Here is a 15,793-nt window from a genome sequence, read left to right on the forward strand (position 1 = left end):
CAGCTGTGCCAGTGTCCTGCTGCCCTCCGAGTGAAAAATTTCCCCCCAACTGCTAATCTTAAATCTCCTCTCTTTTAGTTTAAAACTATTCCCCTTTGACTTCTTCTATGGTCTGACAGTGAAAGCACATTTTCCATCCTCCTTATAAGCTCCCCTCAAGTAAATATTGGGAAATTCACGTACTAGTCTGAGATGCAATTATGTGTAGTTCAGAGATAAACTCCATGATGACTGCAAGACCAAAGCTCAATTCAAGAGGCTTTTCTCTCACTTCTCTTGGATTTGAGTGAATTCTGTGATTTGGAAACATCCTCAATATCCCCCACATTCCAATTCTAGGTACAAATGAATGCATGGAAGACAGCAGCAAATATTTAAACCTATTTCAATCTCATCTATGTAAAGTCAGACTTCATTCATATTTCAAAGCTGTCTGGGCGGCATGTTTCAAAGCCCTCTGGCAGTCAAACCATACATTTACAGTACAGCAGGAAAAGAGCCACCTCTCAGGTTTTGGGGATTTGCCTCACAGGAATGTCTCCGAGTTCCTGAGCTAAGGTAGCCATCCAACACAGACATGAGACAGTTTGAATAAACAATTTAATTTCCTGAAGTTGTTGGGAGGAAGGAAAAAAGCCAGGGAAAGAATTTTTGCATTTGAAGACATACAGAAGATGGGGTGGAGGTGTTAACCCTTTAGTAGTTTTTATTTCTTCAAAAGGAGGTCCAAAAGGACCAAAGAGGAACTCTCATCCCTGTTTTCTTAAAGACAGCTCCAACAATTATTTCCTGAAGCCAAACTGGCTGCTGAAAACACTCCAACACAAACATTACTTCTTTAAAGAGTAAATAATATTTACCAAAAATATTCTCCAGCCCAAACCTTTCTTCACTGTGATGTTAGCAGTGCCGCTAGTCTGCTCCATCTTGTTTGAATTAGTTTCCAGAAACTGGGAATCTACTTTGATTTAGAGGGAGATGAGATGGAAAAAGGAGATTTTACAAGGACTTCATGCACTTTCCACAAATACACAGTTTGTGTTAACCTTTCACTATACCATCAGCAACAAGTGTGATAAAAGTCTATTCTTACAGGGAGCTTTCACACCCACTTATCAGTCACTACAAGAAAAGGTCCTACAAAAACATTTCAAATTATTCTACCGGATGCTTCTGAGTCAAGGAGGCATTCAAAACACTTCCAATAGCTCTACAGTAGTATTTTTTATTGTTACCTACCCAATTTTGATTATTGGTTATCAGTCACTGTTACCAAGTCATTACTTACACCCCTTAAGCACTCGCTCTCAGTACTGCTTCTGCAACAAAGGAAGAACAAACCAGCAGAGGTCCACATGCTGTCGACTGCAGGTTTCACACTGAAATTCTTCACAGTGGCACAGGTTCAATTTCAGTCCCCAACTCCCCACTTTTCCATTTAAAAGAAAACTGAAACAGCAGGTTTATTTGGTCCCGAGGGAATTCAACTACTGAGATTTCCAACAGTTTCAGAGGATGCTGGATTAGGCCAAGGTTTGCAAATACCTTCAGTTCTCACTGGGATCAGGAGAACTGGAATAGGAGCTTTTGGGCATATCAGCCTAAATAAGAATTTTAATTAAGTCTGCTGATGGCAATTCTGTAATTTGGAGTAGGGGGCAGGGATCAAGTATACTTTTCCACAGACCACTGGTACAAAAGCTGATAGACAAAGAAAGGAAAAACATTTTAAAAATACGTGTCAAGTATAGCAAATGCCCTACCCATGTTCAGTGGATTAGAAACAATTTTTATTTATCTATTTTAGAAGAAAGCTTTGCTGTCTGGTTCTGCAGACTTCTTTTTCTGCAAAGGAAAATATGAGAAACTCAAGGAGCAAGGGAGAATCACAGAAACTTTCTGTTAACATACAAACAGCCAAACACCATCAAACTCATGTCCAACCTGCCCAGGCTCCTGCCTTTAATATGGCCAGAGCTTCCCTGCTTTATTGCCAGAGACACAAAAGAAACATCCCAAAACACTGGGTTTTTTTAGTTACCTCTTGCAATTAGAGCTACAGGTCTATTATCATTGTTGTGACAATACTTGAGGAAAAAGCTGACAAAAAGGAATGGGATTAAGCATTACATATTAACAGATTACTCAAAACAAAGAGATTATATCACAGTACAAACAAACTGTGCCAGCCCCCTCCTAGATAATACCTATCGTGAGCTAAGATGCACAGTCAGGAAACTGCCCAGCACAGTAGCACAACAGTGCAAAAATGAGAAAAAAGGTTTCACTATAGAAAAGCTGGTGGTTTGCACAGTACATGTGGAAGTGATAGCTGCACCCCAAAGTTCTGTACTATGCATCCAAGTTTATTTTAGTTCAGGGAAAGAGACAAACTCCCCAAACAGCCTTCTGTTCTTCCATTCAACCACTTCTGGCTCCTTCCAGCATCAGTTTAGGCTTCCAAGAGCAGACTCTCAGCCGACTCACAGAAGCAATTACATCCCACCAGTACCTCAAAAACTTTCACAATTAAAGCACAGCAGCTGACCAGACAACAGTAAGATTCAGTGTTACTAATGCATAAAGGGAAATCCTGATTCACCGCCATCTTGAGGTGAAGTGCCATTTGCAAGCAAGTGGTCCATTGCTTAGAAGCAACAAAGTGTGGAAGATCACTGTCTCAGAGCACACACGAAGAGCAGAGCTATGATCACACTGCATTACCACAGGAATCAGAAGGTGAACTAGCTAGAGCTCTTGAAACACAGTTAGCCACAAAAACCAATTCAAGCTTGGTGATAAGTCTGTGACCAAAAATTCAGTCTCTACTCAACTGAAAATAAAACAAAATTTAAAGAACAAATTCTCTCCACTTCTGAGAACCAAGGGCCTACAACAGTACCAGAAAAAGAAAGGAAAAGAAAACAGAGCCTTCTAACTATGAACAAGTCTGTACTTTCTATGCTTCAAAGCATGCAAGATTTTTGGTCCTACAGAGGCCAAGAAAAATATTTAAAAACCTACTCTCTTCAAAACTCGCTGCAACATACACTTCGATCCATTCCTTGGAATAGAAGGAAAAGTAACACCAAGAAGTCGAACTCTAACATCAGAATACAACCCCACCCAGTACCTATGCACCTGCAAACACGTCTGTTTTCCTCCAGCAGCCTCAGCTCCTACCTTGTAGGCCATGCAACCAGGAACAGCTAAAGGTGAAACAAAGGACTCTGTCTCTCCACCAACTTTAAAGGTAGCAGAAGTTGGGAATAAGAAAACTTCGTGAGTGACAAAGGGTGCTGCTCTGTTTTATAGTTTTCCACCACATACTCTTTGCACAGCACACGATGCTCCCACCTTGCGTGCTGGCAATAATACTTCTCCCCTCCCTTGACAGATACAGTGCAGGTCAACAACTACAAGTACTATTGGAGTTTTTTTGGCTACCATTCTTTCATTAAAATAGCAGACTTTCTTAGTTTCTTTTTTGCTTTCCTCCCTCCCATACACTTATGGACCCTTTTAAAGGAGTTTTCTTTCAGCACTTGAAAACTACCAGATTGACAGCTCCTGTGAATTAAACTCCCTCTTTGTTTGCAATACAAGAGCAGCACCACAGGCAGCCTCAGAACAAGCTCCCTCTGTCCTCCTCTTCCTACCATCCAACAAGCAAGCACAACTAAATGCCAGGTTTCATACAGCTCTGTCACAACAGAGGGTCCCTGATGACGTGGTTCACCCTGACCATGTCTCACAGTACACCAGTGACAAAGTCACACGCAATGGAAACATCACAAGATGGCACATTATTGGCACGCAAGTGGGGCTGTTTCCACACTAAATAACACACCATCTTTCTGAGTGTTCCCATGGAACCTTTCCATGCAACCTGGTCAGGCAGCACATGTGGACACTTTTCTTTTAACTGCAAGGGGTTGTTAGTTTCCACCAAACTCTCTGCCATGAGAGCTGTAACTCACAGCACGCACTACATAAAGCCCCAAGGCTGTGCCCAGCTTCTAGCTCCTCCTCCCACTCTTGTTCAAGCTTTGTTATTTTTAAAAGGGAAGTTATTTCTCTTTGGGGAATAATTTTTGACTTCTGAGCTTCTTACAGCTCTTTGACTAAAATAATCATTTTCTTAATAAGATGTTTTAATAAAATAAACACGTGTGTGTGTGTATATATATATATATATATATATATATATATATATATATATATACATACACACACATACATATATATATATGCTTAAAAATACGTAACATCGATTCCTTTACAGGATTAAAAAAAAAGGAGGAAAAAAAAGCAATTTTGTATTTGTTTAGTACAGCAACTACAGAACATAGCCAATGCATGCTGAAAATTTACTTAATGATCCTATGATACCAGAAATGAAAGTGAGATCAAGAGACACAGTTGAAGGTTTCCATAGGACAGGGCTACCTGTAGCTATTAAACCTCACACCATGGATGCAGCTGCCACCACCAGGGCCTCCAGACCAGTCAGTGACCTGCAGATGGAAAGAGGCTCCACCAGGGAAGATGCACACGTTTTTTCAGCACCTTGTGCTGACTCAGTATCTGCTACAGACCATCCTTCTGGCCTGGCTGGTCAGCTGCACACCCAGTTGGCCTCATGCTCCTCCTCAGCAGGTCTGCCTGCTGTGCACCCAGCCATAGGGAGCAGCCCACACCAGAGTGCCACACTATTGCCCTCTGCTAACCCCAGAGCTTCAGGCTGCGGTGCCAGGCACTGTGAGGGCAGGCAGAGGGACAGGGCCCTCCATCTGAGAGGGGATTTGTCACACGATGGAACAGCTGAGGTCAGCCCTGAATGCCCTATCTACGTGCAGCTGTGCAAAATGCAGATGGAGCAGAAAGCCAACGCTTATTTGTATTTAATTTTTGCAGTGTTCTGTTGTATGTTTGATTTTTTTTTTTTTTTTAACTACAAGGAAGTAACAAGATTTTCACTGCAACACAGGTGTAATAATTAACATACCATTGGATTTAGGTGGTCACTACTTGACTCATTAGAATACAGTATAATGCTAAAAGAGACAATGCTTCATAGCTCACCTATATCTCATGAAGTACAAGTCCAAGCACAAGGTCAAGGCCATCCTGAGCACAAATACAGGCTGAGTGATGAGTGGATTGAGAGCAGCCCTGAGGAGAAGGACTTTGGGATGTTGGTTACCAAGAAAATAACATGTGCCAGCAGTGTGTGCTTGCAGCCCAGAAGTCCAAGTGGCTGCAGGGAGAGGGAGAGGATTGGCCCCTTCTGCTCTGCCCTTGTGAGGCCCCTCCTACAGTTCTCCATCCAGGCCTGGGGCCCCCAGCACAAGAAGGATGTGGAGCTGTTGGAGTGGTCCAGAGGAGGGCACGAAGATGGTCAGAGGGCTGGAGCATCTCGCCTGCGAAGACCAGCTGAGTGAGACGGCCTTGTTCAGCCTGGAGAAGAGAAGGCTCCAAGGAGACCTCCATGCGCTTCCAGTTCATGAAAGTGGCCTAGAGGAAAGCTAGAGAGGGACTTCTTTATAAAGGTATGTAATGACAGGACAAGAAGTAATAGCTTTAAACTGATAGAATAGATTTAGATTGGATATTAGGAGGAAGTTTTTTTTTTTATTTTATTTTACTCAGAGGACAGAAAGGTGCTGGCACAGGCTGCCCAGAGAAGCTGTGGATGCCCAGTCCCTGGAGGTGTTCAGGACTAGGTTGCATGAGGTGCTGGGCAGCCTGGTCTGCTGGGTGGCAGCCAGCCCACAGCACAGAGCTGAAAGTAGGTGGGCTTTAAGGTCCCTTCTAACCAAAGTCATTCTATGAAATGATGACACTTTCTGCCCTTGTAATGAAGCTTAGCTGACAAGATAAAAATAAGCCTAGTCATTACCTCAGTTCTTGTAACCACAAAGTAATTTAGGAGTGGCAGAGAGAAAGGAGGGCCACGCCAGCACAGATGGGGAAGGAGTGGCACATCGCAAATGGACCTGTATGATATCACTTCCTTCCAGCACCATTAATCACCCCAGACATCATTTGTTCTATCAGCTATTAACCAGTTACCCCAACACACAGATAACTTTATCAAGGCTAGGCAGCAAAAGTCTTTACTAAGCGCCACACCATACAACTTGGGACACCTTGTTTCTACAGAATCCTCTGAGCTATTTCCTCCTGCATATGTACTATCCATACCTAACATCGGGGGGAGAAATTACAGGAAGTCAAAGAAAAGGAGAACAATGTTGCTCATAGCTAAAACAGAGTGCAAGCCAGGACTCTCCAAGTACCAGTTTTGAGAAAAGATTCCATCAAAGAGCATGCAGAAATGCAGTATGACAGGGCAAACAAGGGCCTTCAGAAAAACTGCCAGGAGCATCCCAGCTTCAAAGTTCAAGATTTTTCATTTTGTCTTCTGCTACTGACATGTCTCCTTCAAGTATTTTATCTGCTGCACCCTGAAGAATTCAGTTTCACGAGGCAATGCCCGGAGACCCAGACTGAATACATAGAACTGAGGCATTACAGAGCAAAAAAGCTGAAAATGGCTTGTTGGCAGGAAGAAAAAAAAAAAAGAAAAGCCTGTGAGCAGTGTGATGAAGAAAATTATTCTGTTCTTTTTGAGGAAGGACAGACATCAAGCTCTTCCAAGTAAGCAAGCATGACTCAGCAGTGAGTGACACAACAAAGCAAGATGCATTATAAACCTTTGCCAACCAGCATCCGAGAGGATGAGATTAAACAGCTCAACATGAGCTGAATTTGCTTCCAAGTCCAGTGCCTGGCTCTGCTAATTGCTTTCCTAAAAGCACAGTTAGATCTAGAAAAATGAACTTCTCCCTCTGGACAGAGCAGGTCCCTGGGAGCCTCCAGCAACCTCAGTAAGCTCACAGTCATCCACTACGACCTGACTACAGGAAAGAACAGGCTTCCTAGGAATCCCGTGACCATTTTTAGCAGTGGCAACCACACCTCAGGTAAGATAGCCAGCCCAAGCACTCTAGTTAGGAAGAAAGAGAAGGACAACGATAGAAGTTTTATTTGGAACTAAAGGATTGCCTCAAATGAGAGTCAATCATTCTGAAAGGCATTCTTAAAACATGCAGCTGTCCTCCAGTGGTGATTTCTGTCTGCAGAGGGAACAGAATGCTAGCTAGTATTTGTGCAGTGTTGAAACAGCATGGAAACATCAGCAGTTTCCTCCATGATCACATAAAGGGCACAACTTCTTCTGAAGAGAGCAAAATTCCATCAGTACAAAACAAACCATTGTTTCAAGGACTGAACACTGAATTCAAAAATGAAAAAAAAAAGAAAAAAAGATAACCATACAGGAGAGTGTTTGTTTTGCAGCACTACAGCAGAGACGTGCCCAGCACAGGTGCTTACGTTATCTATTATCACACTCATTTTAGTGTCTTTCACATGCCCTGTTTCCTTGGAACATATTCAGGAATGTCACCTCAAGAAAAGGTGTCAAATGTTGAGATAATTAACGCATTATCTGGCCAGTATCACAAGGCACTGCCAATTGATGCTTCACCAATGCAGTACACTGAGGCAGAACAAACACTTCCAGCAGGCAGCTCTGAAAGCCCTCGCAGATTGAGTCCCCATCTTGGAAAAAGCTGCTCATGTTTAGACTGCCTAGACATCCCAAGACATGACTCCTGAAGTATTAAGGGACTTCAGACTACTTAATGAACACAAAGAACTTTCCTGGACACCTTCTGAATTATTACAGATTGAACAAAGCAGCACTGTATCAGGAGAGGTCAGCAACGCTGCCTTAAAATGGGATGACAGCCTGATGTCATTCCTGCCATGTCTGCCTAACATTCTTCCACTATCTAGACAATCTACTTTTACTCTTTAAAACCACTTTTTTTTTCCTTTTTTTTTTTCCTGCAACAGCTTTTTAAAGCATTCAAAGATTTATCCAGCTCTTCTTGTTGAATAACACTATTTTCAAGACCTCTGCTGCTTCCCACTGCTTTCCTTTGGTCACACCAGCTGACCTGCCTTGTCCCTGAAACACAGCACTCCCGACCAAAAGCAGAGTGAAGGAGCAGCCTTATCTGCACCGCACAGAGTAGATACGCCACGTGCCTGGCAGGCCAAGTTACAGCTTATGTACCCCAACATGACTTTCATTTTTTATTTTTTTTAGCCAAGTGTCAGTTCGCGTTGTCTGCGATCAACAGCAGAATCCAGACCTTTCTCTAAAGAGCTGCCACTTGACCAAGGCTAGTATTGTTCCTTGCTGCCTATCAGCTCAAACAGGTGGTGGTATGGGGATGTACTGCAGGGAAGACACAGACTTCCTTAATGCAAGGTAAATGATTGTTAGATCACAGAACAGTCTCACCATGAAAGTTGCTTCAGCTGCTGCATGGCCAGGCTCCGTGTTCCCATGGAACAGTTTTACAGACATAAAGCAGTATGCTTTTGTGAGAAGGATGCCTGTCAGTCATTGCTCCTGAAGATCGAGAAAATACACATGCATCTGCTTCTGGGATGTGAAGTAGGCATATCTACATCCAGAAGAAGGAAATACAGTAAATTTTCCTCTAAGAAATTTGGAACTTTTTTTGCTACTGTCTTCAACATATTTTCATGGCATTATCGTTACTATCATTTCATTAGTTGCAATTTTTGTTAGAGCTTATGTCAAAGGCAATTTCTGATCCATTCTACCCAGTTACTTCTCACGATACAGTATTTCAGACTAACACAACTAACAGTGGGAGCTATTGACCAATGCACACACAGACCTAAAAGCATAAAGACCATAAAATGTAAAAGTTAACTGGCACAAGCCAGATATTCAACAGAAGCTATATTTAGGTGGTTGTGGCAAACTGGGGTTACATAAAATCCCCTAAGGTCTTCTGGGGCAGGGAGAAGAAAACACATATATACACATACGTTTGTAGGTATATAGACACACACTTCATGGTCTCCGATAAAGAAACAGATTAAATTCGAAGTCTTCATACCAGCACTATTCTTAAATGTATCTTAAAACTCATGTCTAGGTTCTTGGGAACAGACCACAGCAAACAAAGGACAACAACACAGAGTCTAAAGGAGAAAAAGTGAACCGTAGATACTTATAGTACTGATCGAAGCACTTACCCACTTATGGCACCGATTAACTAAACAAGAGCAAGTCACACAAAAACTTAAATTAGACACACTAATGTTTTGGTATGAAAAATACATCAGCTTGAAAATTCACTGGCTCAGCAGATTGATCTGGTAGCTGCATCAAAATAGTTTCAATATAACTCAACGACAAAATAAAAACCAGAAAAACCATAGCAACTTTTCATACCCACACGGCCTTCAGCACAGGCGACACGTGCTCTAACAAGAGTTACATGCACAAAGAGAAGTACACTTCTTTGTGTAAAACCAAGAACCACTGAACTAATGCAGACAGTAGCTCAATAACACACGCTCAAGTTCCAGAGCAGATTTCAGCAGTAGGTAGCACCTAAAACAGATCTGTAGCCTTACTTTCATGTGCAATGGTGAACAATTTCTCAAGGAAGGACGACAATTGGACTTGTTCACTGAAGACTAAGGCAACAAATCTTCACCATAAGGCATTCTGTGTTATTTTGCTTACATTACTTCCTTTGGTGGGCAGAATTTGCTTCTCAGAATTTCTAGAATTCCCTGAGAAATTGTTCCTCTCAGGCTTTCAATCTTTTGTGGGAAAAACACAGTGCAATAAAATCTGACCATAAATTATGTGGACATTAAGACGAACAAGCACAGTTTTGCTGTCTGTCAAACTGCAGGATGTATTGTGACAAATTACAACCTCGGGCAACTCTTCAATTCCTTTGCTCAACATTTTCTGCATGCTATAAAACAGATTAACTGACACAGTATCTAAACAGAAAAACTACCACACTACCATGTGAACTTATGAGTTGCACTATTGAATGTTTTTTTATCCAATATAAACGAGAAGCAGATTATGAATAATGGGATGACTTTGAATTATTTCCTCTTGGGTATTTCACCTTTTATCATCGTAACTTACTCACATAACCATAACCTTATTGCCTCACATCTTCATGGCTCTCTAAAAAAGCAATATTAACTGATGACATGCAGAACACTATCATCAAGGAAATGGCTTTTAGAGAGACAACAGCCACTTGTAAACAGCCACACCTCACTAATCTGAGCTGGTGCCTAACACACACAACTCATTTTTTGAGCTGATAGAGGCAGTTTTCTGTACCACTACCATTGCCCTTCTGTATACTGCACGAACACAAGACTCCTTACTCACAACACCCAAAGAGGAATGGCAGTACATCTATGCACATTTTACAGGCACAAATTAGGGTTATTCACTTATCAGTTAGCAGTCCCAAGAAACCTTGTCTGACTTTTTAGCAGGATCGCAGATGTTCAGCAGGCCATAGGTACTGGTATTTTACCAATAGCAGTTACCTAAAGCTCTGGATCTGAGCCACACCTTGAGGGAGCTGACTCCATGACCCCAAGGAAAGCACACACTGCATTCCCAGAGCAGGCCCTGGCCATACAGCTGCAGCACATACACTAGCACACAGGTGATACTGACCTCAATATAAGGCATGGTGACCCAACAGCTCTCAGAAAAGTACAAGTCAGCCTGGCAGCAGCAGCAGCTTCTTTAATAGCTTCCCGAGTAACAAACTGAACGAGGCAATAAGAAGCCCTCGCCAAGTGCCCTTCTCCACACACAGGAGCTCAGTCTCATACTGCAGCTCCCAGGGGAACATCCTCATATTGACAAGGCCAACAGGGGCATACTGCTCCCTGCTGAAACCACACCAATGCGTACCAAGGAACATGGGATCCTTTCTGCATGGACATGCAGAAAGCAGTTGGCAGGTGGAACCGAAAACTGATGTGGGAAGCAGAAACCAGAACCAAAGGCATGACCCCACCAGGCCTCCCACAGGCAAGGGCTCCGTCCTTCCTTCAGCCACTCTCTGAGCACAGCCCTGGGGCTATGGAAGCATCAGAATTGCAGTGGGACATAACTTAATTTGGGAACTACTGCTGGGCTATGAATGTGGAGGTAGATACACACAGCCACTGTTTTCACCTCCTTGGTCCACAGCTGAGAAGCCGCTGTGATCCCTGAAGGCAGGACTGCACTGTGCCACGGTGAGGGGACCACAGTGCAAGGGAACTTGAAGGTCTTTGATACAAGGTCTTGTGAATGCAAGACTTAAGCAAAAGTACGAAACTCTGTTCAGGCAGGAGAGGGGCTGATCCAGACACATGAATGATCAGAACTTTGTCTTTCCAAACAAAAATTTTCAAAAAAAAATAAAGGAGGTGTCTATCCTTTCTACAGCCACAAAATATCTTGGAAGAATCCAAATGAAAAAAATTCCCAGGGAAACTTACTGAAACTCAGCCAAAGCTGCACCTCAATACTGGATAAGAATACAAGGACAGTATTTATGGGAGAGCAGGCCTGAAGACCGGATGGCTGTGCTCCACAGCAGCACCTGACTGCTGTCCCATTCACTCTCTCATCTCACTTCAAGTAGTACAACAGTGACATCTCAGCTCTGGAATGCTGCTGGAGACGAAGTCTGAAACCACTCTGAAGAAAGCAGTTCAGCACTTAGACCATCTCCCAAAGGATGGCTCAAACTGATTCTGAAATGCCCCGATCCCTCTCAGGGACCATTGCCTTACACTGGTACTGGCTGCACTGACAGGCTGCAAAGAATTTAAAGTTTTTCTTATCGAAACAATACTCCTGGTCTAAAACCAGCACGCTTCAGGAGTTCATTAGGCGTCTTCTGTTACTTTCCTGGGTTACAGAACAGCTTCGCTGCAAAGCCATACAAACAAAGCTGAACTTTTTAGTCATCCAGAAAGTATATCCCTAGGCAACAGGAAAATAAATTCCAAGTAACAGCCACCATAAAATACATACAGTAGACAGACAGACACATAGTCCACTCTAACACATGAATCACTGTGCAGGAATGAGTATGCTCGCCTTATTTCCTACCGTGCACAATATTCCTGTTAAGATGTATGTTGAGCTTGGCACTACTTTTCCTGCAGTAACAAAATCATAGAAGTACACAGGCAATCTAATAGATATTATGCATTAAATACTTGAAGTCTTTGCCTAAACAAATGTAGCCTACCACCAGTATCAATAGAAATTACCAGGATGGAAAACAGAGTGTCCAAGACTTCTGAGCAACTGGCTCCAGCAGCAGCACTGATGTTTAAACCTCACTTCTACAAATAGACTAACTCTATTGTTTAAAAAAAAATAATAATAATTGAGGCATGACTGAATGGATGTATCTATCCAACCTCTACAAATGCTATTCAAAGCGAACTTCACTGGCACAGAGGGAGGCAGGCAGGCAGCCTAATCTTCATTACAAAATTAGGGAAGCGCAGCAAGAGAGAAAACTTGAAGGTCCATTTTCATAGCACTACCAGGATTTAGAACAAATGATAAATATATACAGACACACAGTCTCTTTGAGTACTGTGTTATGAAAGACAAATGCAAGGCACTTCTGAAGTAGTGAAAATGAGGCAGGTAACACAATCAGGAGAGAAACGAGACCAGCAGAGCGCAGAAAGTCACCTCTGGAGATCCTTAAATATAAAGCACAGCATACGGTACCAGAAATGAAAAACAAATTACAAGGAGAAAGTGGTTATGCATTTCCTAAGATTCTTCTGAGTTTCTGTTCCTGAAAGCCAAACTACATCAAATATCAGTTCTGAAAAATGACATCTGCCTTACAATTATTAAAGCGTATTTTTTGAGCAACACAAAAGAAATAAACAAAAAAATCTCTTATGCAGACTCAAAACTTATCATTCATCTGGACGCAGTTCGCTTGAGAAGCCCACGAAATTTCATAAGAAATTAAACCAGAGCCTGTGGCTGTTTCTGTACTTTAAAAGATGCTGGTAGTTCTGCTGAAGTTTGACAGAGCAGATAGAGAACGTCAGGAACGCCAGCTGATGTAAAGGCTTCTGCTGCTTTCTCCAAATAGTTTTCAGGGTGTTTTTTTTTTTTTTTTTTTTTTTTTCTGCCTCCTTTCTCCTTACAGCCAGTGCTGCCAACAGGGCTATCAGTACATTGGGATTGCTGGTTTCAGCATGGCATACTTCAATAAAGCATACATGAAGTTTCATAAAATGCATCCTGCAAGGCTTGAACACGCTTTGCAGAATCTATAGGAACAGTGATTATGACAATACTTTTGAAATTCAAACACTATCAAAGTTTATTCCATATTCTAGATAAAACAGTGGTAACAGCAAGAAATAAAGAGCTGTTACTCAGCCTCACACAATGTGTCACGAAACCTTGGACTTACATAAAGTTTACATTTACAATTAAACAATAAAGTTGACTGCGCAATATACGGCATTTACAATGCTCTGAGCCATCCCGGTAACACCTAATGGCACCTATCACACCGCCCCGGGAGCAAAGAACACGGACACGGCTCTATCACCTCCTCCGAGTCCGGGCTCCCCTCTCGGGTTCAGACGCGCTACTTTACGTAATTCAGCACGACACGAAGGCAAGTTATTCCCAGTCAGCCTCGAGCCCCAGCGAGGTCTGCGGGCGCCCAACCGAGCGGCGCACCCCGCCCGCCGCCCAGGTGATCCCACGGCACGGCCGCCGAGCCTCGCGCGGGCAGCGGCCCCGCCCGCCGGGCTGCGGGGATCGCGCGCGGAGCACGGAACGCCGGGGCGCGCGCAGGCCACGGCCGCCTCCTTACCGGCACAGCTCGGCGAAGGCCTGGAAATTGAGCTTCCTGATCTTCTTCTCGCTCAGCCAGTAGCCCACCCGCTTCCCCTTGAGGAAGGTCTGCATGGTGCCTCTCCGGGAGGCGGCGGGCGCCCGCTCGCGGGGCGGATCGGCCCGGGGCAGCCCGGCTGCAGTTGGCGCTCGGCGTCTACGGAGCAACGGCTTTAAAAATGAAAAATAAAAAGGAAAGAAATCAGACGGCGATCCCCACCGCGCTGAGCCGGCCGCAGCCCGGCAGGCCCGGCCTCACGGGGCGCAGCGCGGTGCTGCCCGGGGAGCCGCTGCCCGCAGCCCCAGCCCCAGCCCAGCCCGCTGCCAGCTCCGCAGCCCCAGCCCGGTCCGCACTCCCGCTGCGCGCCCGGCGGCGCCCGCGCCCGCGCCCGCGCCCCGCTCCCGGCGCACCCCCGCCAGCACGGACCCGCCGCCGGCTGCTCCCGCTGCTGGTGCTGCTGCTGCTGCGCGGTACTGCTGCAGCCGCTCAGCTACCCATTTGCCCGCTATCCGCGGCCGCCTCCGCTTCCTCCTCCTCCTCCGGCCCGTCCCCTCCTCCCCGCCCGCCCAGCCCACGGCACAGGGGTGGGCGAGCGCAGGACACACCCGCAGCGCCCGCCCCGCCCGCAGCTCTGCCTCCACCTCCCGCGCGGGCCGCGCCGCCGCCGTAAAGGCGCAGCGCCTCTTCCCCGGCCCCGCGCGGGATGCGCCTGCTGAGCGCCCCGGCGGCGGTTCGGCGGCAGGCAGAGGCGCGTGCGAGGGGGTCCGGCAGCGCGGACTGCGGAGGCCGTGAGGTGTTGCGTTCCGGGGAAGAGGGTTCTCTTAAAGCTTCTGCAGTGCTTGTTTGGGAGAAAGGTGTACGTCTCTTGCAGAAAAAAAAAACCAAACACAACAATGTTTCGGTAAATAGAAGTTTTCACCGTTAAAACCAGGACACTTGGAAGTGTCTGTAAGAACTTACACATAAGTTTCGACAGCAGCTATTTCTTTTTTACTGCCGAAGGGAGCAGCCGGCAGCATCTCCCGGCGTTCCCTTTTCAGGCTCTGCAGCTCCTCGGCTTGGGCTCAGGTGAAGAACATCTCCGCCTGCGCTACTGAGGGTCTCGCCGCCCACGTACCGTTTTCCCATCTTTGTGTCTCCCTCCGGCATAAATCACACAGCCCCAAGGCTCGCTCCTGGCTCTGTCGCTTCGCCTCTTCCTCTGTGGTGTAACAACGATCCCCTCCCAACGGCCCGGCCATCCGGCAGCCCCGAGCTGAGGCGCAGGGCAGAGCTCTGGCTGATGTGCCCGGCGCTGCGCTGACTCACGGGGCGGCTCCGTAACCCCAGCGCAGTGCCCGAAGGGTGGCACGAGGGTCTGCTAAGAGCAGTGAAGGAGGAAGCCGAGGAAGCCTTAGGAAATATGAAAGGGGGAGAAACCAAGGAGAACGCTTTGCTTTCCTTTTCAGTATTTACAATGGCTGCTCCGAAAGTAATGCCTTCTATGTTATTATGTTGGCCCACGACGTCAGAGGTGGATGTTGGTGGTACGGCAGTAGAGGCTGAACCTTCCCACCAATATTCCGTTCCGTTTTGTTGCCGTGAGACAGATGGCAGCAGAGGGGCAGTGTGACAGAATGGTGTCTGACATGGAAATGTGGCTGAAGCAACGGCGTGTCCTTTAATTCCTCCATGGCATCCACTGATACGCATTGATGCTTGCAGAGCATTTCTAAAGACCAGGCGGTGCACGTAAGCGCAGTGAAGCACTGGGTGATGCGTTTCAGCAGTGGTGACAGTCGGTCACCTCCACTGCTGCAAATGAACACAGCATGCAGGTTCTTGTTCATTGCTGGTGAAAATGCATAGCTCGCGGTGGTGACTATGCTGAAAAATAATGTATTGTAGCTGAGAATTTGCTCTGTCATCTAGTGTTCTTGTGCTCTTTGTATCCATTGTAGTTTCCTTGGAAATAAATA

General features: G+C 45.2%; 1 protein-coding gene across 3 annotated transcripts in view; it reads right to left on the reverse strand.

Moving 5' to 3' along the window:
- The window catches only part of ITPK1 (inositol-tetrakisphosphate 1-kinase), a 132,133-nt gene extending 117,736 nt beyond the window's left edge, over positions 1 to 14,397 (reverse strand). Inside the window, exons 1-2 of one of the 3 annotated variants that reach the window (XM_090141528.1) lie at positions 14,246 to 14,397; positions 13,815 to 14,005 (exon numbers count right to left, since the gene is read on the reverse strand). In XM_090141528.1, coding sequence (XP_089997654.1) covers positions 13,815 to 13,909 — 95 coding nt within the window. In that variant the 5' untranslated portion in view covers positions 13,910 to 14,005; positions 14,246 to 14,397. Of the gene's footprint in view, positions 1 to 13,814; positions 14,006 to 14,245 lie in introns of those variants that run through there. The other 2 variants (XM_031593067.2, XM_090141529.1) reach the window with 2 other exon arrangements.
- Between the last annotated feature and the right edge of the window lie 1,396 nt (positions 14,398 to 15,793).

Source organism: Phasianus colchicus, chromosome 5 (genome assembly GCF_987193195.1).
Source record: "Phasianus colchicus chromosome 5, bPhaCol1.hap1.1, whole genome shotgun sequence".
NCBI classification, from domain to species: domain Eukaryota; kingdom Metazoa; phylum Chordata; class Aves; order Galliformes; family Phasianidae; genus Phasianus; species Phasianus colchicus.